Raw genomic sequence first — 25092 nt, 5'->3', positions numbered from 1 at the left:
AAATGTTTGCTCCACTGCACCATGCGTGTTGTGCACATCGCCTCAGACAGTCTATCGTCGATGCTGCCGTCGTCGCGACATTCACGTTTGTCACAAACTTGTAGTCCCTGCTGCAGCTCCCCAACGATTGGAATGACACATTGTCCGACAAAACCGAATGGAAAATAATAAACACCCAAACTCCGACCTTACGTCCCAACATGATGACGAGAAAATGAAGCTCACGAAGACGGTTGCCAACGATGCCGCCCAAGAACTAGATGATGAATCACTACTTCAATGCTTCAGTTAAACCACTCCCAGAAAGCCATTACGATTCACCTTGTGTCTGCTGTGGTTTACTTTGTCGAAAACTTCGAATACGAATTGTGCCGGAAAAGGCTCGTACTAACAAAACACTTGAAGACCATACTTACTGCGACAAAGGTCGATGTGAATGGTGAATAGTAAATCTATGCTTAGTGCAAGACATATTAAAAGCAAATAAATGCATTATTGATCGAGTGTACCTTCAGGGTCTGTATTTTCATGATCATGTGTTATTCAGTCTCAAACGATACAGATTGGTTTGGAACGAAACAAAAGAGGAAGATTTGTATAAATTATATAATTTATACATTTTAAGAAAATGTGAATTTTTAACGTTAACACTTGTACAAAAGTGCTTTTTCCCTGAATTATTTGAAGTTGATTAATATTCTAAAATTGTTATCGTTTATGCGATGGAGACGAAGATCATAAATTAGCACATGGGGTCATTTTATGCTGCATATCGGGAGTGAGTGAGTTTAGTTTTACGTCGCACTTAGCAATATTCCAGCTATACGGCGGCGGTCTGTAAATGATCGAGTCTGGACCAGACAATCCAGTGATCAACAGCATGATCATCGATCTGCGCAATTGGGAACCAATGACATGTGTCTGCTGGATATCGAATAGTATTGAATACACATAAGTCATTAGACCATATCGGACTTTTCACTACCGTTAGACAAAGATCTAAGAACATCTAGGTCACGCAAGAATGACCTCTAGCGAACTTCAGCCCACCAATGAAAGACTATCAAACATTCCACATTAGCCATTCAGAAAACACACCTTTCGAGTTATTTGGCGCTAGTTTTAACCAGACTACCACTGAAATACATCTTGACAAAGTTCTCTATTCAGAATTTGATAAACTTTACAAAATAAATTCTGAAATAATGTTAAGTAGATAGTCGAGATTGTTTGGTAGTACTCCCCGCGGGCGATCAATCTCAACACCGTTCAAATGTTTACCCCAACGAAGCGAGGTTTTACGAAACTGCCGTTCGGAACATCCGTACCTATGGAATACTGTACATATTCGCGATCTCGCATTCTCGCGATCTCCACCTTTGGAAACAAGGTCAAAATGCTAAAAGTGCGAGAATGCGAGATCGCGAGAACGCGAGATTTGGCCAAAATCTCGCGTTCTCGCGATCTCGCATTCTCGCACTTTTGGCATTTTTAGCTTGTTTCCAAAGGTCGAGATCGCGAGAATGCGAGATCGCGAGAATGTCCCTTACAGTATTCCATACGTACCAGGTTGCACGATAAACTTCAGGGTTTTCTTGCCTGACAAGCAGCGCTATGATTGGTCGTATGAAAGGTCGTTTTGACATGGCCCGTAATTCAGATGTATTTGTCGCTGTGGCGAGAACACATGTCACTTAAATGAGATTGATTTGTGCATATCCTTTGTATGAGTATAAAATAGCTTAATGCAAGCATGAAAGAATGTTTAAATGTTATATTGACCAAGTTTACCTTATAGATCAAAGCAATAAAGGGACTTCAAAACGCTCATTTCATAAAATACAATGTACTGTTACCACAATGCCCATCTACATTTCAAAGAATTTTAGATGTTATTAAATCCTTCTCATATCTAATGATTTCACGTATTGATGCTGGAGCTTTATCTAATACACATGAAAGAAAACTGTAAACGGTTTTGCTAATAACTCAAAATTATGGTTGTTTTTATCGTAATTAAAGGTGAGGTGAGGTGAAATTGGGTTTAACGTCGTGCTGGAGAATATTTCGCTCATATGACGACGCGCATGCGTGTGTGTGTATGTGCGGCTGCTTGTACTAGCCCAGACTTAAGCTGGTTTTATAGTGCTAGCCCACTGAGATACCATGCCGCAGTGAATCATGAATACCCCACTCAGACACATTATACTGACTCCGAGCCGACCAGTCCTTGATGTATCCATTAATGCCGAGCGCCAGGCAGGGACCAACAAGTACCATATTTTAACATCTTTTGGTATGACGCGGCCGGGGATCGAACCCGCGACTTTCTGCTCTCCGGGCGGACGCTCTAACCACTACATCACGGAGGCGGTCCGTAATTAAAGGTGCACATGAATGTACGCGCATGGCTAGAATGTCACAACGTGGATATATCTGAACGATATGCAAAGTAGTTGTAGTTATACTAGCAGTAGAAATTGGGTTTAGTAGTGGTAGCAGTTGTAGTAGAAGTCGAAAGAGGTTTAGCTGTGGAAACGGTAACAACAACAGCAATAGTAGGAGTATTAGTAGTATTTAGTAGAAGTAGCAGCAGTAGTAGTATTTGGTATTAGTAGTAGCGGCAGCGTCAACAGGAGGAGAAGTTAGTGAGTGAGTCTAGTTTTACGCCGCACTTAGCAATATTCCAGCAATTTCGCGGCAGGGGACCCAAGAAATGGGCTTCACACATTGTACCCATGTGGGGAATCGAACCCGGGTCTTTGAACAAACGCTTTAACCACTGGGCTATCCCACCGCCCCAGCAGCAGCAGCAGCAGCAGCAGTAGTAGTAGCAGCAGCAGCAGCAGCAGTAGTAGCAGCAGTAGTAGAAGTAGTAGTAGCAGTAGTAGATTCATCCTCATCTTCAGTGAGTGTGATCACTGGTACAATAGAAAATAGAACAACTGTGTACTGAATGTAGGCTGTTATATGGAGCAGTACGTTTGCTGTACTAACACAGGGCATTTGCCTCCTTGACGAACTGCAGAGTATGCCTAAGATTGGATGTGGTTAGTTTCAAACTTAGTATAAGAATAGTTCTCTTGTCAACCGGAAGCAGTCGAGGAGAATTCATTGACCCTTTCACTATGAAAAACAGGACTGTTTAGACAACACAATCTGTTCTGTCCACTTTCGGTTCTTTGTCATGGGAGCGGTGGAGTAGCTTGGTGGTGAAAGCGTCCGCCTGTCACGCCGAAGACCCGGGTTCGATTCCCCACATGGGTACAATGTGAGAAGCCCATTTCTGGTGATATTGCTGGGATATTCCTAAAAGCGGCGTAAAACCATACTCACTCACTCTTTGCCATGACAACGCGGTCCCAAATTTGGTAACCTTGATAAGGTGAGATATGAATATATTTGTAAAACAGGATATGGATAAATATTTTGATTTATTTCAATTTAACAAAGAGCAAGTCAAAGGGCGTTTTAGGTCCATAACGCCGATGTAGTACCGAGCCTATCGCAGAAGGTTCATCAAAGCCTATTTCCCCAGGCAATACAACAACTAAAATTAAACATATTTCAGTCGGCATCGTTTGTCCCGCCTTGCCGTCTCTTTAATGTACCTTTTGAACCATTAGCTGCCCTTGTTGAGCACCATCATCTCGACATTACGAACAATCTGACAAAGGCTTCAATACTTCAAAGGGCAAAGGGAGATAAGTCTGTTGTCCTTTATGCTTCTTTGATAAACATATTGTACGAGGCGGCAAGATCAAAGATATATTGATATACTTGGCGCAGGTAAATAACAGATGTTGCAGGATTGTCGTTACACTCTCTGTACCGCTGCGACGACGCTGAGATATGTCGTCGGGGATTCTAATCGAGGTCCGCCATACCCGTGTTAGAGGCTTTTCTTTCACCAGGGCCTAGATTTTCGAAGCTCTCTTAGCGCTAAGATAGTCGTAAGTGCCATAAATTAACATAGACTTACGACTATCTTATCTCTAAGAGATCTTCGAAAATCGAGGCCCTGGTACTTAAAAAACGCCAAAGACCTTCACATCGGGCTTGATCTTAACAAAAATCTGACACCCTAAGGCATAACATATGTTCAAAGACACGTTTAACAAACCTTACTTGGGTCAATCATGAATCCATACAGTAGGATATTGTTGGAATTGATTTTTTGAAAAAAGGATTGTCTGATTAGAAAGCCATGGTTGGTATTTTGGCGCCAGTGATACACCCTCTGGCACGGGCATAATGCCACAGAATATAGTGTTTGCAGTGAGTGATCTTTAAACCAACTCAAGTCTTTACGCATATTTCATCACTAATCAATCGAAGAAGGTACTTGCTGGTAGATTTTATTGACCAGTAGCAATATAAATCATGCTGAACCTTGTGGTGGTGTGTGGTCCTGTACAAATCAGTTGAAGTTAAACGAAGTTGCGCAATAGGACGGAACCCAGTCAGCAGGAAACGAGACTGTTGTGTCATCAATGTTTTGACTTGTCAGTTCTGCCCCGAAACGAAGCGCAGAGGATATATGTGGTATCACTTTAAACATGTAAGTTGTTTAAAATTGCCTCAGTTCACCCAGCCAAAAATGGGTACTCGGTGGGATAATTGGTCATGTGACTATCAGTGTGCGAACTAATTTCCAAATTATGCTAGGTAGTCGTACTAGCTATATCTGAAAGTTACTAGCCCACAAAATAATCACGAGCCCGAAATTTGAATGTAGAAACTAAGCAAAAGATTAAAAAATGAGAATAAGATATTGTCGGCATGACACGGGTTTCATCATTAAGCTGCTAACATGCTAAACTTTTTTATCAGGCCATAAAAGTGTATTATAACTTAACTAGTCGGAGAGAGTGATATATTTACAAAATGATCCCATGAAAATTCACAAGCCAGTCGGGCCAGCAACTGGAGATTTACTGGCCCGACTGGATTTTTACTAACCATGGGCTTGCTGGCCAGTGGCTATTTCGCACACAGGTGACTATGAACCTTCTAGCGCCTCACAGGCATCTTGGGTTATCCGGGGTAATAATAATCAGATGGTGGATGGCAAAAAGAATGAAACTCGCAGATACCAAGACAAGGATTTCTCCAGCGAGCAACTAGATAGATGGATACTAGGCGCTATATATACTCATGCCAATAATGGTTGTCAGCCCCTTCAATTTTTTAATTTGAGAGGGGTGTGGGGTGGGGGTGTGAGGTTTGTGGGGGTTGGGGTGGGAGGGGGTGACAACCATTATTAGCATGAGTATACATGAATTATTATTTTATTATTATTATTACAAACGTCAAGGCTGCGCTCCATATCTTGAATACGTTGAACATCTCGGTATTCACCAACATTTCCACCTCTTTCCAAACTTGTAGCAGGAACCATAGTTATGATAAACGTCCCGCCCCTCAGTGGCATAATTCTATTGTTTTTTATTGAGATGATCTTTTCCTCAGGATAACCTTATATCTAACTAGATTCTACAGAATAATAACCTTATGTTGATATTGATATGTGATATTGTTGGAATATTGTTAAAAGCGGCGTAAATCCATACTCACTCACTCACTCACACATCAGGACAATAAATTCATGAATAACGTTATGGAACTGAGATAAAGATAGATTGAGCTAGAGAGAGTTGGCATTCGCGGCCATATGAATATAAACAGTAAGAAAAGACTATGCGTACAAACGTATCTCATTGACGGAGACCCCATTATGTTCCTGCAAGGATCTATGGTCAGTTTTCTTGGCTCACTACAATGAAACAGCTATCGGTCACGGTTGGTATCGGCTCGCTTTAAACTCCAGGCTGTCAACACGCCTTCACACATTCCAAAGGGTCTTTGTGCGACGTCGGTATGGTGTTGACGCAACCAACAACATCTGTTGGTCCATGCGTGTATAAAGTCTCTCTCCCTCACTTTGATATTTAGTGATTGGCAAGACTACTCAGATTCGTAAGTACACAGAACAATATGTTTTGATTACTAAGACATTACAACCCGTGAAGGTCCGGGTTAGAATATTGATTTTCAGTAACCCATGCTTGTCGTAAGAGACGACTAACTGGATCGGGTGGTCAGGTTCGCTGACTTGGTTCACAATTCCATCGTATCCCAATTGCGCAGATCGATGCTCGTGCTGTTGATCACTGGATTGTCTTGTCCAGACTCGATTATTTACAGATCGCCGCCATATAACTGGAATATTGCTGAGTGCGGTGTAAAACTACACTCACTCACTCACTCACTTTACGGATGTGATCGCTTTATACAAATATAGCACTGATTGTTTTTCTTGCTTGCAACCAATTGGCTTACATCCATTATTCATTGTGGCAGTGAAGACTGCGTCAACACAGGAATATTATCGTTCTTACTCCCATAAGAAAGATACTTCACACTGGAATTCACTAAACCCAACATCCAACACATCACCCAACCCATTACTCAACCCATCAAACAACACATCACTCAACACATCACTCAACACATCACTCAACACATCACTCAACACATCACGCAACCCATCACTCAAACACATCACTCAACACATCACTAAACCCATCACTCATCAACACATCACCCAACCCATCACCCAACACATCACCCAACCCATAACACATCATCATCACCAACCATCACCTATCAACACATCAAACCATCATCACCCAACAACATCACCCAACACATCACCTAACACATCACACAACACATCACACAACACATCAGCCAACACATCACCACAACACATCACACAACACATCACTCAACACATCACCCAACCACATCACTCAACACATCACCCAACCCATCACCAACCCATCATCAACACATCACCCAACTCAACATCACTCAACACATCACAACACATCACCCAACACATCACCCATCACTCATCACATCACCCAACACATCAACACATCACTCCAACCCATCACTCAACACATCACCCAATCACATCACCCAACACATCACACAACACATTACACAACACATCACCCAAATCACATCACATCATACACATCACATCAACACATCACCCAACATCATCCAACACATCACCTCACATCATCATCATCACCCAACCACATCACTCAACACATCACCCAACCATCACATCACCCAACCCATCACTCATCACCATCACTCATCACATCACCCAACATCATCATACATCACATCATCAACACATCACTCAACATCATCATCACACAACACATCACCCATCACCACATCATCACCCTCAACACATCACTCAACACATCACTCAACCCATCACCCCAACCCATCACTCATCATCACATCAACCATCACCCACCCAACCATCATCAACCATCAACACATCACCCAACCCACATCACCCATCACCATCATCACATCACATAACCCATCACCCAACACATCACCCAACCATCATCACCCAACCCATCACTCCAATCACATCATCACCCATCACAACCCATCACCCATCACCCAACCACATCACTCAACACATCACCCAACACATCACTCCAACACATCACCCATCACATCATCACATCACAACCCATCACCTAACCCATCACATCACATCACCCACATCACATCACCCATCACATCACCCAACCCATCACACACATCACCCAACCCATCAACACCATCACTCAACCCATCACCTCAACATCATCACTCCAACCCATCACAACCTATCACATTCACCTTTACCACATAACCCATCACCCAACCCATCACCCAACACATCACCCAACACATCACTATTATCACATCACCTCAATCAACACATCACCCAACCCATCATTCAACACATCACCCAACATCACATCACTCAACCACATCACTCATCACATCACCCAAACATCAGACAACACATCACATCACCCAACCCATCACCCAACACATCACCCAACATATCACCCAACACATCACATCATCACATCACCCAACCCATCACATCACCCAATCCCATCACACAACACATCACATCACCCAACACATCACCCAACATCACTCAATCACATCACCCAACCCATCACTCATCACATCAACCAACCCATCACCCATCACATCACCCAACCATCACATCCATCACATCACCCATCACATCACACCCAACACATCACCCAACACATCACTCATCACATCACCCAATCACATCACCCAACACACATCACTCATCACATCAACCCAACACATCACTCATCACATCACCCAACACATCACCAAACCCATCACCCATCACATCAGCCCACACATCACTCATCATCACTCATCACATCACCCAACACATCACACAAACTATCAACCCATCACTCTCAACACATCACCCATCCCATCACATCCCGAACCCATCACATCAACCAACCCATCACTCATCACATCACCCAACCCATCACTCATCACATCACCCAACACATCACCAAACACATCACCCAACACATCCCCTAGCCCATCACTCATCACATCAACCAACCCAACGCATCAACCATCCCATCACTCATCACATCAACCAACCCATCACTCAGCACATCACCCAACCCATCACCCAACCCATCATCAAACCCATCACTCAGCACATCGCCCAACACATCACTAAACCCATCACTCATCACATCACCCAACCCAGCACATCAACCAACCCATCACTCATCACATCACCCATCACATCACCCAACTCATCACTCATCACATCAACCAACCCATCACTCATTAAATCACCCATCATATCACCCAACCCATCACTCATCACATCAATCAACCTATCACTCATCACATCACCCAACCCATCACTCAATATCACCACATCAAACCCATCACCCAACCCATCACTCAACCTATCATCACATCAACACATCACCCAACCCATCACCCAACCCATCACCCAACCCATCACTCATCACATCACTCCAACACATCACATCAACCCATCACTCATCACATCACATCCAACCCATCACTCAACACATCACCCAACCCATCATCATCAACCCATCACATCAACCAACACATCATCACAACCCATCACATCACCCAACATCCCATCACTCATCACATCACATCCAACCCATCACTTCAACACATCATCCAACACATCACATCACCCAACCTATCACTCATCACATCAACCAACCTATCACATCATCCAACCCATCACTCATCACATCAACCAACCCATCAATCATCACACCTCCCATCACATCACCCAACACATCACTCAGCGCATCTCCCAACCCATCACTCATCACACCTCACATCACATCACCCAACCCATCACTCATCACATCAACCAACCCAATCATCATCATCATCACATCAACCAATCATCAATCATCACATCATCCCAACACATCAACCAACCCATCACTCATCACATCACCCAACCAATCACTAATCACATCATCCAACCCATCACTCATCACATCACTAAACCCATCACTCATCACATCACCCAACACATCACTAAACCCATCACTCATCACATCACCAAACACATCACATCAGCCAACCCATCACTCATCACATCAACCATCACATCACCCAACCCATCATTCATCACATCACCCATCACATCAGCCAACCCATCACTCATCACATTAATCAACCCATCACTCATCACATCACCCAACACATCACCAAACCCAACCCATCACTCAACACATCACCCATCCCATCACCCGACCTATCACATCAACCAACCCATCACTCATCAGATCACCCATCCCATCACTCATCAGATCACCCATCACATCAACCAACCCATCACATCAACCAACCCATCACTCAACACATCACCCATCACATCACCCAACCCATCACTCATCACATCAACCAACCCATCACTCAGCACATCACCCAACCCATCACTCAGCACATCATCCAACCCATCACTCCTCACATCGCCCAACACATCACTAAACACATCACTCATCACATCAACCAACCCATCACTCAACACATCACTTATCACATCACCCAAACCATCACTTATCACATCACCCAGGATGTCACTCTGTACACACAACACGTTACACGTGATACATTGGCGGATACAGGGGCGGGATGTGAGGTGTCAGGGGATTCGACCCACCCACCCCACCCACCCCCACCCCCACCCCTCACCTTTTGAAAATGACTAAAGACCACATTGAAGTTAAAGGTTTTGCATTGGTCAAAGGGGAGGAGGGGAGGAGGGGAGGTAAAGGGTTCGAGCCCCTGACATCTCCCCATCCCCCATCCCACCCCACCACCCCCACCCCCACCCCTTTGAAATTTCCTGGATCCGAAAAATAATCACTGTCAGAATTATTTATTTGATTTCAATTTTAGCTTTGATTTGGAGAACTGATTTCTTTCTTCATTTGGCCATTGTAGACACGGACTGACGATGAGGACCGGGCTGTTGACGGTTGTGTTGCTGTTGACGGCATCAATGGCGTGTTTTCCTTGGCTGGGGGGTAAGTCTAACACATGAGCAGATTGCATTCTTCATATCCATTTTGCTAAATATACATCGTCATTGAGTTTAATTACGTGGTTGCAAATCAGTTTAAGGATTTGGAGGTAAAACCCCAAAAGTAGTAGATCATGAAATATACTGAAGGAAAACATTGAAGGAACACCACTTCATGGCAGTGTTCCTTTATTTATTTTCAGATTTCCTCCCACAGTGCTATCCAAAGCTGGTGATGAAAATGGAAAACATTAAAGGAACACTTGAATTTCATGTGTTCCGTTATTTGTTTCTCCCAGTATATATGTGTTAGGTCATCTGAAGAAGGATTAGGTTTTAAAAAATGAATGCCAGAGGAAGAACAGTTTCAGACCGAAAACCAAACGTCCAAACACTCTCGAAATGTTGCACGTAGACCACATAAAGGGAGCATTTCTGTATATTTTGACACTTCAGTGAGAGAGTCAGTGAGTGAGTTTAGTTTTACGCCGCACTCAGCAATATTCCAGCTATATGGCGGCGGTCTGTAAATAATCCAGTCTGGACAAGACAATCCAATGATCAACAGGGAATTGGGAACCGATAACACGTCAGCGAGTCTGACCAACCGATCATTTTAGTATCCTCTTACACACTTCAGTGAAATATGATCATGGTAATTTGCATATTTGTTTGCCAGACAGTTCTCTCGATATATTTAGGATAAGGTAGGAATCTGAGGGTGATGACACCGTTGAATGCAGAGGATGTACAATGAGAACTAAGTCACTCTTTTCAGCATGGTGACCTAGTTGAACTACACATCTGACATTTCTACACAGCTGTCTGAGCAGTTAATATTGGCTTATAATATTCTGACCTTTCGGGACTTGGTCCTTCAAAAATACCCCAATCTTTCTTAATTCTTAAAAACAACGATAACCTTACAGATGACATATAAAATCATTAGCACAGAAAACTGTAGACAACAATACGAAATAAGTGAGACCATTCTGCTCTATACAAACCCAAGCCCCGCTAACCCTATTATAAAACAATCAAACCAGTGAAGATCCGGCTAAAAATTGGTCTTCAGTAACCCATGCTTGTCGTAAGAGGCGACTAACGGGATCGGGTGGTCAGGCTCGCTGACTTGGTTGACACATGTCATCGGTTCCCAAATTGCGTGGATCGATGATCATACTGTTGTTTACTGGATTGTCTGGTCCAGACTCGATTATGTACAGACCGCCGCCATTTAGCTGGAATATTGCTGAGTGCGGCGTTAAACAACAGACAAACAAAAAACCATAAAACAATCAAAAAACGGCACTCCACTTGTGGTCGGGGAAACATAAACGCCAAGATATCGCTTGTTCAGGGAATTAAATTTCATAGTTATATTTGCAATTTAGTTCTTAATTTTAATTTCTGAAATGTATAATTTCCGTCAATTTTCAGTTGGCGCCGCGACGTGCTCACCACCCTGTGACGAAGGAGTGCCATGCATATTTGGACATTGTTTTGGAGCAGGAGGAGGAAGTGAGGCATATGTGCTTCATGCACTGAACCTATTTAAGAATGGAATCGATCATTACTTGTGCTATTGTTTGGAATTTCTGCTTGACAACGGTACAAGAATCTGTATCGAAACGTCGCACTCACGAAATAATGAAGTTGTTATCCTTTACGTTAGTTGAATACAGTACGTCCCAACTTTTAAAATGCCACTCCAGGAAGTTACTGTTTGTTTGTTTCGTTGTTTCGCCACACTCAGCAATATCCCAGCGGTCTGTAAATAATTGAGTCCGGACCAGACCTTCCGGTGACTGACATCACGGACATCGATCTAGGGATAGACATACATTGATATAGAGCCTGACCACTCAGTCCGGAAACTCGCCTCTTACGGTTGCTGAAGAGCAATTCTAACCCAGATGTTCACGGACGTGTGTCTGCCATTTTGATCACCTGTGCCAGAAATGAATATGACAAGGGTTACATTTTCTAATAATTTTAAATATTTAACCCCATTCTTACTGTTCACTACCTTCCTATGTTTGTAACATCGTTACCGTAGCAGCTTCTACGACCTGCAATAATTCATTCACCATATTGTTATTCGTATAATTAAAATATAATAATAATAATAATAATAATAATAATTAGTCATCTTCTATAGCGCACAGCCTCAAACACCAAGTGATTGCTCGCGCCGCTTAATCAGAATCTGATTCTCATTACCCCGGATAACCCAAGCTGCCTGTTAGGCGCTAGAAGGTTATAGTCACATGACTTTATCGAACCGGGTACCCATTTTCTGCTGGGTGAACAGAGACAATTTGAACAAACTCACTTGCCTAAGGTGAGACCACATGTATCACATGTATCGTTGTGGGGCAGGACTGAAGTCCTAGAAACTCTCAGGAGTCAAGCTGCCAAACACGGTCACCCATCCAAGGATTGTCCGAGCTCGACGTTGCTTAACTTCAACTGATATATTAACTTCAATATGAACGTGTATATTTATGTTCCAGATCAGTCTAATTCTTGCTGCAACAATGGGGATGGTCCGCCGGGAAAGCGTTAACCAGCATTCCTTCCATAAGCAGTACAAGCAACAGCAGCAACGACAACAACAACACAACGTTGATCCGGAAGTCCAGTTGATCTGCCCTGATTATTATCTGTGTCAGGAATAAATGTGTTCAACATACTCAGTCCTTTGTTGTTTTTCGGGAATGGCAGCTCAACTCAGAGTCAGTTTGATGTAATGCTGAGAGTAGTGCCGACACGAAGGTGCGGTGTGTTCATACTTTTTATGACTGCAGAAAGCTTTTGTCACAAGGCGAGGGGCGGAGAGGTAGCCTAGTGGGCAAAGAGTTGGCCGATCCGTGTTCAAATCCCCTAAGGGGTTGAATTAGGGCTTTCATTTCTGGTATTACTTGGTCTGATATTGCTGGAATGTTGCGTAAAACTACACCCATTTACTCAAAATATTCTCATCACCATCAAAGAAACCATTGTATGAAATTGTTAGATTTGGAACTCAGATGAGAATAAATGTGGAAGATAAATGCAGTTTCCATATAAGCAAATCTCTGCTAAAAGGACTTTATTGCGTGATTCCGACCATGTTGGAATTATACTCGAACAGTGATGAAAAGGTGAGCGTATCCCGCCATACTGTTCACACCAGGCACCAAGACATGCAAAGAAAAGTCCGTTGTTCACGTGAAACATACGACACAAGTCAAACTAGGAAATTGCATCCGACGCTGATGGGTCAGTTTGAGAATCGTCTTTGGAAATTTAACTTGGGACGACAAAATGTGTCACTGATAATCACTGCCACTTAATGCGACCATAGCCCTGTACTTATAGTCACTACTTTATGTAGGTTGATCCTAACAAGGAAAACTACCTCTGCCAGTGAGGAACGGTGGGTAGCCTTGTTTTTAAATCGGTCGCTCGTCACGCCAAAGAACCGGGTTCGAATCCCACATGGGTACAATGTGTGAAGCCCATTTGTGGAGTCCCCACCATGATATTGCTGAAAGCGATGTAAACCACACTCACCCATTCACTCATTCACTCACTCTCTAATGAGTTCGTGTGTCTGTGATTTAGTGAGTCATTCAGGCAGTCGGAGATGAATGCATATCACCTTGATGCTGGAAGCGAGTCCAAACTGATGAGCAACACTTGTTGAAATAATCACAACTCGTGATGAACACCCCAAGTGCGGCTACTGTGCTAGCAATCAAAGGACAGTAGCAAACTAGCAATACTAGGCCTGCGGCTGTGCTATGTATGTAACCTATGCCGTAAGATATTGAATGTTCTGTTCCATTCTGCCTCCATGATGGATGACCCGTGAAGATCCGGGTTGACACATGTCATCGTATCCCAATGTGTGTGCTTATGCTGTTGATCACTGGGTTGTCTGGTCCAGACTTGGTTATTTACAGACCGCCGCAATATGGCTGGAAAATTGTTGAGTGCGGCGTTAAACAAGCCAACCAGCCAATCATGATTGATAAGCCTTGATTGACGCACGATGCTCAATCAGGTTTAAAACCTTTTAGTCCGAGCAAATACCACCTAGTGAGAAAGAGGTAATATTCTTGACTCATGAGTCGTTAATCCACAAATTCGTTTAATGCGGAAACTCGTATATTCGGACGTTTTGAATGGACACGGGCTGTATCAACAATATTTTTATCACACCGCCCACGTCCCAACTCTTTATACATCATCATTTCATGAAAGTATTTGCCAACGACTACATCAATACCAATTCCAAAACACATTTCTGTGGTCTGGATCACTGTTCTGTCAGACATTTTCCACAGTTCTATGGTCGATTTCCCTCATGTGACCTTGGCATTTGCATAACCTAGACCTTGACGGCAAGATGAAACCAGTCTGTATCACTCCCCTACCCAGAGTTCCATGCGGCAAGCCAGCATAGTACCTCTGCCACAGGCCAGAAAAATGTGACGATTCGTCACATCTTGCACCGTCCATTCAATATAATGTACAGATTTCTTTTACTCTTTTATTTTTGACGAGTCTACACATCTAACTAAACATCTGTAATAGAATGAATTAGTTTCACTGAGAAAATACCCAAAAACATGTAACACTATTTCGATTTACGTAGCGATCCTTTGTTTACATAGGTTGTACGGCACCACGTGCTGTCATCGAAGCTGATGGAGAGCAAACGATGCAGCCAGTTTGATATCTAAATATGTACTGTCATAGACCTAACTGTCGCAGTTGTGGAAGAATATATATGTAACAATCTAAAACATTATGAAGAAAGCGCCGAAAAGCTTTCGTGAGTCCAGTCTTTTCTTATTATGAATATGCGCGTTTGATTACAAACAAGAGAAAAGTCCGGTCACGTGATATGCAAATTAGCCTGTGGCAGTGTGAGTCTGTATGTGCCCTTGTTCGCCGGACCTCCTGGCTGTAAGTTAACGAAGAAACGCGAGTTTAGCTGGGTCCTTGAAAGGTGTTGTTTCCACTGACGTCAGTGCGACATGTGTAGATAACAAGCAATCCATTACGTCATCATAAACGCAGTCACATAAGGCTAACACAACGGACAAACTAGCACATTTTAATAGTGTTTTTGTTAGAACCCTCTTCTAATTCTCTGGCTGTGTGGATCTATGAACAGTTCTGTCAGCATAGCTCAATGTAATAATACGTCGTGCGCGGTTGGCATTGACTTGTATTAGTTTCGGGGATGTCAATACTTCGCCCAAGGCCTTTTCATAAAGTTCTTTGTACGATGTGGAAATGGTATTGATATTTACTAATGTATTTTTAAGAAACATCTGTTGGTTCCTGTATAATATATGTGCATGCATAAAGCCTCGCTGTCTGACTTTGATCATTCTTGACTGGCCAGGCATCGCTTCTCCTCCGTAAGTACTTAGTTCCGAACCAAATCCTCTCCCCAATAACACAGCACAAAGGTGACCATATTCACTTTGTATTGGTTGGTGGTTGTTGTGTCTGGGTTGGGATGAATTGGTTTTAGAGTAGTATGCCTCGTTCAAGATTAGTCCACTTATATGTCAACGTAGATGTTGTATACATGTGTGTGTGTGTGTGTGTGTGTGCGTGCGAGCGAGAGTGGCTGTTTTGTTTGTTTGTTTGTTTGTTTGTGTGTGTGTGTGTGTGTGTGTGTGTGTCAGAGAGGATATGTGTATAAGTGAGCGAGTGAATTAGTCTGCGCGTGTGTGTGTAAGAGTGTACATAGGAGCGTGTAGGCAACAGAGAGTGTGTGTGTGTGTGTGTGTGTCAGAGAGAGGATATGTGTATAAGTGAGCGAGTGAATGAGCCTGCGCGTGTGTAAGAGTGTACATAGGAGTGTGTAGGTAAGAGAAAGTGTGTGTGCGTATGTGTGTGTGTGAGTGTGTGTGTGATATACAACCAACACATGACCCAAACCATTACCCAAAACATCATGCAACCCATCTAACAGCACCAAATTATGCACTTCGTCATAAGTATCCCACCTCCCACTTTTTTCACTAACCAAAACTGGATCTACAACCTCATGAAAATGGTGTTTAGAAAAGCACATTAAACTGTTTAGATGGCCTCGTGGGTGCGTTCAGTCAGAAAATTGACAACACAAGACCGAATTTGAGCACTAATTGAAGGTTTAATTGTGGCAAACTAAAGTCCACTAAAATCACCATAAAATAAGGTGAAATAAGTATGGCTGCCGGGGTCGTTACATCAGACACACAACACAGTTCACATTTCATTAATGTTGAACACACTAGTAAGGTCCACAACGACAGGCTAACTCAGTATCTGGTGTAACCGCCTCGCATTTGGATATTATTTTCTACACGCCGTCTCACGCTGGTCACCAGACGTCTGATTCTCTGCTGGTGGATCTGCTGCCACTCATCATGCAATGCATGGGTCAATTCCTGAAGGGTCTGAACTACTCTCACCTTACGTCTCAAAATGTCCCACAAGTGTTCAATAGGATTCATGTCTGTACTTCTTGCTGACCATGGTAGTGTCTCAATGGTGGTGGGTTGGACATGCCGAACAACAGCTCGAGCACGATGTGGTCTGGCATTATTGTCGATGAAGACTGGACGTGTGACGAGAGCATGGTTATCGAAATGAGACACAACAACACCGTCCAGGATCAGGTTCTGGTACCTCTGTCCATTCAGTGTCCCGGGAACTGTGATGAGGTCTACTTTACGGTGCTGATTTGTGAGGAGTGGACGTCTGATTGGACGTCTTGCTCTCAATCCCGCAGAATTTAGGCGTCGTCTGATGGTTCTAATGGGCACTCTGTTGTATGGATGCCATCCATGTCGCAGCTGTGTACAAGTAGACATTGGGTTTCGTCTGGCATGGCGTACGAGAGCACGATCTTCCCTGTCATTGGGTTTTCTGGAACATCCAGACCTCGGTGCATCCTTCACTTCACAGGTAGCAGTATGCTTACGTATCAGCCTGCTGATGACAGTGTGATTAATGTTCAGTTGTGCTGTTCAGTTGTGCTGGGCTATGTGCATACTGCATTTATAGCAAACCGACCACCGGAACATGCATGCGTGCACATGCAGCTCGGAACAGGGTGTGTTTGTGATATCATGTTCACAGATGGTGTCGTATATTACATATGTACGTGTAGTGTAAAAAAAAACGAAAACTATATTTCTACTCTGACTTTCAAATGGGTGGTGCGATATTTTTTGACGAGGTGTATATATCATCCTTCACATCACACAGTACATTCCCAAACACATCACCCAACACATCATGCATCAAGTCACTAAGCCAATCACTCACCACATATATACAATTATAAATATAATTTCTAACTTGTCTTACACGGGTACTTTGTTTAGAACAACGGGTATCTTTCACAGAAACCGACTGACGATGAAGGATATCTTGGTGGTGATGCTGCTGCTGGTGCTCATGACGTCAGTGGGGTTGTCTTTGGCTCAAAGTTGTAAGTATGATGAACTTCTACGACAAAGACAACGACTACGACCACCACTGTTTGTACTATTACCACTACTGCTGCTGCTATCACTACTAAAATCACCAATACTACTCACTACAATTAATACTAATACTTATATTACCACCACGATCACTATACGTACTACTACTACTACTACTACTGCTACAACTGTTACTACTACTACTTCAGCGTCTACTACAATAACTGCTGGTAGAACTGTTTTTACTAATAGGGCCTGTAAGTCTCGCGAGGCGATACTTCCGGTACTAGGCTGGTTCCCAGTTCCCTTTGCGCGCTCCAACTTGCGATATACTAGACGTGGCCCAACCTACTTCCGGTATTAAATTTCCGGTGACAAACGTGTATTCAAGAACCAGTTCTGGTTCCAAATTGCGCGACCGCCAAATATGACTTCACTAGACCGGACCAAGTGTACAACCATGCTTGGCTGTCACAGCTGTTGACAGTCGTAATAGTTGGCTATTTGGGGGATGGTTAGATCGGAAATGTGTTATACCTGCAAGGATTATTGGTTCGATATGAAACGTTGTTTGTCACCGGAAGTACTATGGTCTCGCGAAGTGCCGTCACCTACTTAAGGGCCCTATACTGCTATTGTTAATAATCATGTGTTACTAATAATGCTGCTGGTGCAACTACTACTACAGGTTACTACTATAACTACTGCTATCACTATTATTACTACGTCTTCTACTACTATCATCTATACTACTAATACTCTAAGTATTACAGTGTGTCAATGGCGTGTGTGAAGGAGGTAGGAATAAGTATTACCACCTGTAAATACTGCAAGTACAAATACTCCTAATGTTTAGTAATATTGCTAAAACAAAGTGTTAAAAATGCACCTACTTCTGTTGTTTTAGAACTGTATCTGTGTCATTTTCTTTTGAAGCGGGATGTTCACCGGCTTGTGATGAAGGACAGCAGTGTGTTAATGGCGTGTGTGAAGGAGGTAAGAATAAATATTACCACTGCTGCCAATTATCTTGCTACCATTGTAAGAACTGCCATTTCTACACCTGTAAATACTGAAAGTACAAATACTCCTAATGTTTAGTAATATTGCTAAAACAAAGTGTTAAAAATATACCTACTTCTGTTGTTTTAGAACTGTAACTGTGTCCTTTTCTTTTGAAGAGGGATGTTCACCGGCTTGTGATGAAGGACAGCAGTGTGTTAATGGCGTGTGTGAAGGAAATAACCAGATTGAGTTTAATATCCGACAATAATAACAAAATATCAAATATTTTATAAATTATTTATGTACACAGTGACACTTCCCGCTAACTATACTGGAAAAGCACATTAGTCAAGGAATATATCCTAATGTGATGATGGTAAATGTTGACCAAAGGGTCAAAATGAAAGTTGACGTCATCATTTAATACTGACTGACTGAGTTTGGTTTTACGCCGCTTTTAGCAATATACCAGCAACATCACGGCGGGGGACACCAGAAATTGGCTTCACACATTGTGCCCATGTTGGGATTCGAACTCAGGTCTTCAGCGTGACGAGCCAACGCTTTAACCATTAGGCTACCCCACCGCCAATAATCATTTAATAATGATGTAATATATACTCAACCCAAAGCATTATGTACCACCCCAGTATTCAATATCTAAGTATTATATGGATAATAATACGAACCATCAAATACTTTGATATTGAAAAATTTGGTTGGTCCTTAAGTTTTTTTGTTGAGTATATATCAATTATATATCATTAAGAAATGCATGCGTATGTAACCACATTAAACCCTTGACACTTCAGGTTGTTAGATTGAATCCCACAATGGAAGTAATGTGTAGTGTGATGGATATAGATGTATTCTACTGCAAGGTAACAATAGAGATGAGGAAAATTGGCCGGCGGATTTATTGTATTAGAATTAATACATGGCGTTCCCTAACACCTAACTGATAAAACTGGTGGAACAGAAGAAGTCATTAACGAGTGTGACCTGCTATGGTGGTCGTGACGCCACCACACAACGTCTAGTGATGAGGAGGAGAACCTGTCCGAGGACTCTATCCGGAAGTCAAGGTCTGGGGTCGATTTATCTGCTGTCGCGCTAATCCTCCTCAGCTCATATCCAAGTTGAGACCCGTGAAGATACGGGTTAGACTGGGTATTCAGTAGCCCATACTTGTCGTAAGAGGTCAAGCTTGCTGACGTCATCGTATCCTTGCGTGACGTCATCACTGGATTATCTGGTCCACACTCGATTATTTACAGACCGCCGCCATATAGTAGGATTATTGCTGTGTGCGGCGTTAAACAACAAACCAACCATTCAAAGTGTCTGGGAATGGGAAGGCTAGTTCATGACATCAAGACCAGCTTTACGTAAGATGTATAGGTCATAGCGTTGAAATGTCAGACCATGACCATAAAGCGGGGTCAATCTTTACTGTGTGGCAGTAAGATTCTCCTGAACGATAATCCATTGAGTTCGACTGTTATAAATTAGCACACAATGCCCACCATACCTTACGCTGGCCCCTCCAAATTGGTAAATTTGACTTTCATCACTGCGCGTGACGTTCCACACTCCTGCGCCACATCCGTACGATGCCATCCACAAAGAACAGTGTGAATCGCGGCTCATTACTGAAGACAATCCTGTTCCACTACCTGCGCTTGAATCTGGCATGTCTTCGGACAAATCGTAAACGTTGAGCACGACGTGAAAGCGTCAGGGCCTGTGTATGGTCATCTAGCTCGGATCTCGGTCTATGATGACACCGTGAACAACTTCTGCAAGTGGATGTTACTCTCACAGATGTTGTGGGTAATATTTTTTTTATTATTTTTTTTATTTGCTGTTGAAAACATGAACTCAAAAACTGTACAAAAGTATGAGATATCTTGGTACACAAGCTGTGATGGGTTCGAGATACCCAGGATCACCTCAATGAACACACTGTGCAAAGAAGGACCTTCAAGGATAGTCAAATGCCCTGTAGCATGGTAAAATTGATAATGTTTACCAGGTATCATATTTGCAAAATGTCACCATTACTGAGGAGGCCTTGTTTAGGCAATCTTCCTATGTCCTGTTGAGTGTGATAGGAGCCTCTGCCCTTTGTACACAATGTGGTATAAGGTCTTATAGCAAGATCAACCTGCAGCAAAAACATCTACCAAGCAACACATAGTAAATAACACTTGGTATGCTCATCTAGCATTCAGTGGATGAAATAACATGGTGCTTAATGAACAAAAATCAGTACATGACAACCTGTATCCACTTCGTCAATTACATACAATTTATCCCAACTCAGCATTGTGTAATCTAAGAACAGATGCATTAATACCCACAGAAACTGAGATTCCTTACAACTATATTAAACACGACTTTTAAAAGAAAGTAATGCTCAAAAAAAGGTTCCATTTAAGTACAACAATATGAGTTAGTATACACTGGACAGTCTTAATTTGTGTCTTCATTCTTCATAGTTTAAATATGTTCACTGACAGTTGCATGGTAACCATGGTAGCATGATATATATATATATATATATATATATATATATATATATATATTATATTTATTTTAATAAATAGGTATGAAATTTTTTTTTTAAATAAATAAAGATAAGAAATAAGTAAATAAAAATATATAAAAAGGGTAATCTTGGTGTGACGTCAGAGGCGGCGGCACACGACTTGTGCGGTCTTCAATGACGCCTATCTACTGCACAAGGGTCTCACAACTGCAGCCCAGGGATCGTGCGTTCAACCTACCCATAGTACGCTCACGTTGTTCATTTGTGCTTTTTGTCGGTGTATTTACACTCCAATGCACGTGCTATTTCTAGGGCGATCATTTGCCTCGCCGTGTTATGGTTCACACTTGTTTCGACGTCTGTCGCGAAGGCCATGTTGAAACTGCTCACATGCCACTGCCATCTGTATGGTACAACAAGACTCTACAAAGAATACCCTCTTTCACAATTATGACCAATAATATGGATGTCAAGTTTATAATTGTGTTGAGTATATATGTATCTGTACTTCCCCTGCTCTTTCGCTTCATCACCCTACTTTCTACCGTCAATCAATTTCCGACAGATGGGGAAACGTTGTGTGCACAATACATCTGAAGTATCGAATACCACTGGTAAGATCTGTTGTAACATATATAATATATTTTTATGGATTAAACTTCTTTGTAATTTCTCTCACGACGTTTCGAGACCATTCCAGGTCCCTTCATCAGGTGAAGACCTGGAATGGTCTCGAAACGTCGAGAGAGAAATTACAAAGAAGTTTAATCCATAAAAATATCTTGGACATCAATGTACAACTTCTAAATGCCACTGAAAGACATATATAATATATATAATATGGTCAAATTCTGGGTTTTCCTGCCATCCAAATGCAGAAACCTGGCGAATACGTCGGAGTAAATCCCTAAACCATATTTTTAAATTCTTCAATTTCAACAAAACCAGGAAAGGTTCTTCATCTGTCCCCGTTATCACAGGCCCTATTAAATTCAATATTCATATAAACAATGGCCAATATGGCAAAAAATGTTAACTATGAGAAAGCCATACATAAACCCTTCAGAAGAGACAAGCGCCATGAGAATAAAGATCCCATTGCGTTAACACAGAACAAATAATGGGAAATAATTGCAAACGGCTCCTAGAGAAACTAATTTATAATACTAAATTTCGAACTCAGTTTTGAGTAACTTCTTATACATTTGAGACAACCTGTCTTCATTCACACACGATGCCAAGCACAGTGTATATTCAAGATAATAATTAAACATGTAACAATTGGTGTAACTCTGGAAACTATTTATGGCAACACTTTTCGAACTCTTGGACCAAGGGCCGTAACTCTGTAAAACTTTAGCTTAAATCATGACCAGTTACATCAGTTCTCCAACTGAAACAGCTTTTGAGAAAATGTGTCCCCACTGAAAAGCGGACGGACGTCGTAAGGAAAGATGTTTTAATATCCCCCGTCCCACTTCGTAAAATGTATCAAAAATTATATTTATTAAACTGTATATTAATATTGTAGGTGATCTGGACAATTGTTGCAACAATGGGGGTGGCCCGGGAAAGCGCTAATCGGCATTGCTTATAAGAAAACTAGTACAGTAACAGTAACAGCAACAGCAACAGCAACAGCAACAGCAACAGCAGCAACAGCAGCAGCGACAGCAACATCACAACCTTGTGAAGACCCAGTCGTTATAGTGTGTCTGTTCTCCCGATCTCTGTGCCATCAATAAATGTAGTAGTAGTACGCCCTCTAGCTTCTTTGTCGTTTGTAGGGAAAGTCAGACCATCATAAAATCAGTTTGATGTTTGCATCTTGAATCTTGAATGAGTGAGTATGGTTTTACGCCGCTTTAAGCAATATCCAGCAATATCACAGCGAGGGACACCAGAAATGGGTTTCACACATTGTCCCCATATGGGGAATCGATCTCGGGTCTTCGGCGTGGCGAGTGAACGCTTTAACCACTACGCTACCCCACCGCCCCTGTTATGGTAACAAGTAGACCGACGTGAGAGTTTTGTATTCCTGTGTACATACGTATTTAGACATGCGTAAAGGTTAGCCCTATCCAATAATGTAACTGAAATATTTCGCCGACGCGGTGGGATAGCCTAGTGGTTAAAGTGTTTGCTCGTCGCGTCGAGGGCTCGGGTTCGATTTCAGCATGGGTACAAAGAGTGAATCTCATTTCGGGATCCCCTGCCGTGATATTGCTATCATATTGTTATGTAACCCTAATCTACATCAAGGAAATCGTTGTTGAAAATTGATAGATTTGACACCCGGGTCTAAACACCTCAAGGAGTCTAACTATAGGCTTACATCAGAGCTTGTGGCCGCACGTGAAGAATCTGCAAATTTAGAGGTTGTGTTGATAATACAATACACTTGATATGGATGTGCAACTTCTGTATCATTTACACACGAAGTTTCTGGGCTAATACTTGACCCTTCATCGGATGAATGACAGTGAATAGTTACTGAGGTATATATAGTATGTACAAGAAGCCACAGAGTTGTTATTACAACAGACTGGTGAGGGGATTAAGTTAGATACATACTGTTTGTACAACATGTTTACATAGAGTGAAGGACCATAGATGGAAGCCAGTAACACTGTACATTGTACATCCCAATCACCTAATCTCTATCACTGTATATCCGTTACTGGCTTCCATCTATGGTCCTTCACTCTATGTAAACATCAACATTGATGCTGATGGGTTTTGTGCAGGTCCTATTCGCTCACGAACCAGACGCTAGTACATTGGCAGAATCCAGAAGTCCTGCTCAAATCGATAAAAACTTATATGGTGGAAAGGGGAGTTACGGTGACGCACCTTAAAGTCTTCATTAAAAACCCGAGAAACGCTATGCCGCAGCACAGATAAATATACACGCTCAAGATAGGCTACTTGTTGAAAACGTTGATTTCTGTCCAGAAAACATTCTTGTGAGGTGAGGTGAGGTGAAATTGGGTTTAACATCGTGCTTGAGAATATTTCGCTCATATGACGACGTGCATTCCTGTCAAGCCGTGGCTGAGCAGGAGAAAGTTTTAGCAACAAATAGAGGAAAGACAGCGAATGAACGATGTTCCCCATGACAACCCTTCTTAGATATGTCTCTCCCAATCATTTCACTTATGTCATGGAACTGTCAAGGTGTAATTGCAAGTGTATGTTACGCTACTCTCTCAAAACCATATCTATATATGTGCCTTCTCCGATCACCAACTTGGTGTTCACAATCTGTCATTCTTGGAAAACAGGCTAAGTAATTCTATGCATTGTCAGTCTAAATTCTGGAAAGAAATTCGACATATCAAAACTAAATGCTCTCAACAAATTCAATTTCCAAACCCGAGTGGCTCATTCATTTCAGGAATGTTTTCGCAAATAATTCAGAAGTAGAAGTGAAAGATGATAATCCACAGAACGTCTCCCACCATCACCAGTTGTATGCCTTCTTACAATTGACCAACCTAGTCAACCAGGTGCAGATCCTCCCATACGTAGACCAGCTTGGAACCTAGCCTTCCAGAACGGCTCTATCAAGGATA

At 42.3% G+C, this 25092-nt stretch overlaps 1 protein-coding gene and 1 long non-coding RNA gene across 2 annotated transcripts; both read left to right on the top strand.

Annotated features, from left to right (window-relative positions):
• Nucleotides 1-5737: 5737 nt before the first annotated feature.
• Nucleotides 5738-8030, top strand: LOC124260589 (histidine-rich glycoprotein-like; the record flags this gene model as incomplete). The annotated part of the gene is given in 5 exon segments (XM_046694911.1): nucleotides 5738-5758; nucleotides 6411-6758; nucleotides 7220-7360; nucleotides 7886-7975; nucleotides 7977-8030. Coding segments are annotated over 5 exon segments (654 nt in total), but the record flags the coding sequence as incomplete, so codon positions are not given.
• A 9840-nt stretch (nucleotides 8031-17870) lies between these two features.
• LOC124260607 lies at nucleotides 17871-23276 on the top strand. The gene is made up of 3 exons (XR_006894131.1): nucleotides 17871-17963; nucleotides 18895-18954; nucleotides 23046-23276. It is a non-coding gene; the product is annotated as an uncharacterized LOC124260607 (long non-coding RNA).
• The last annotated feature ends 1816 nt before the right edge of the window (nucleotides 23277-25092 follow it).

The sequence above is a fragment of the Haliotis rubra genome, unplaced genomic scaffold (assembly GCF_003918875.1).
Source record: "Haliotis rubra isolate DU_JTF1 unplaced genomic scaffold, ASM391887v1 Scf77, whole genome shotgun sequence".
Lineage (NCBI taxonomy): Eukaryota > Metazoa > Mollusca > Gastropoda > Lepetellida > Haliotidae > Haliotis > Haliotis rubra.
The sequence above is the reverse complement of the archived record's forward strand: the minus strand, read 5'-3'. Positions and strand labels throughout refer to the sequence as shown.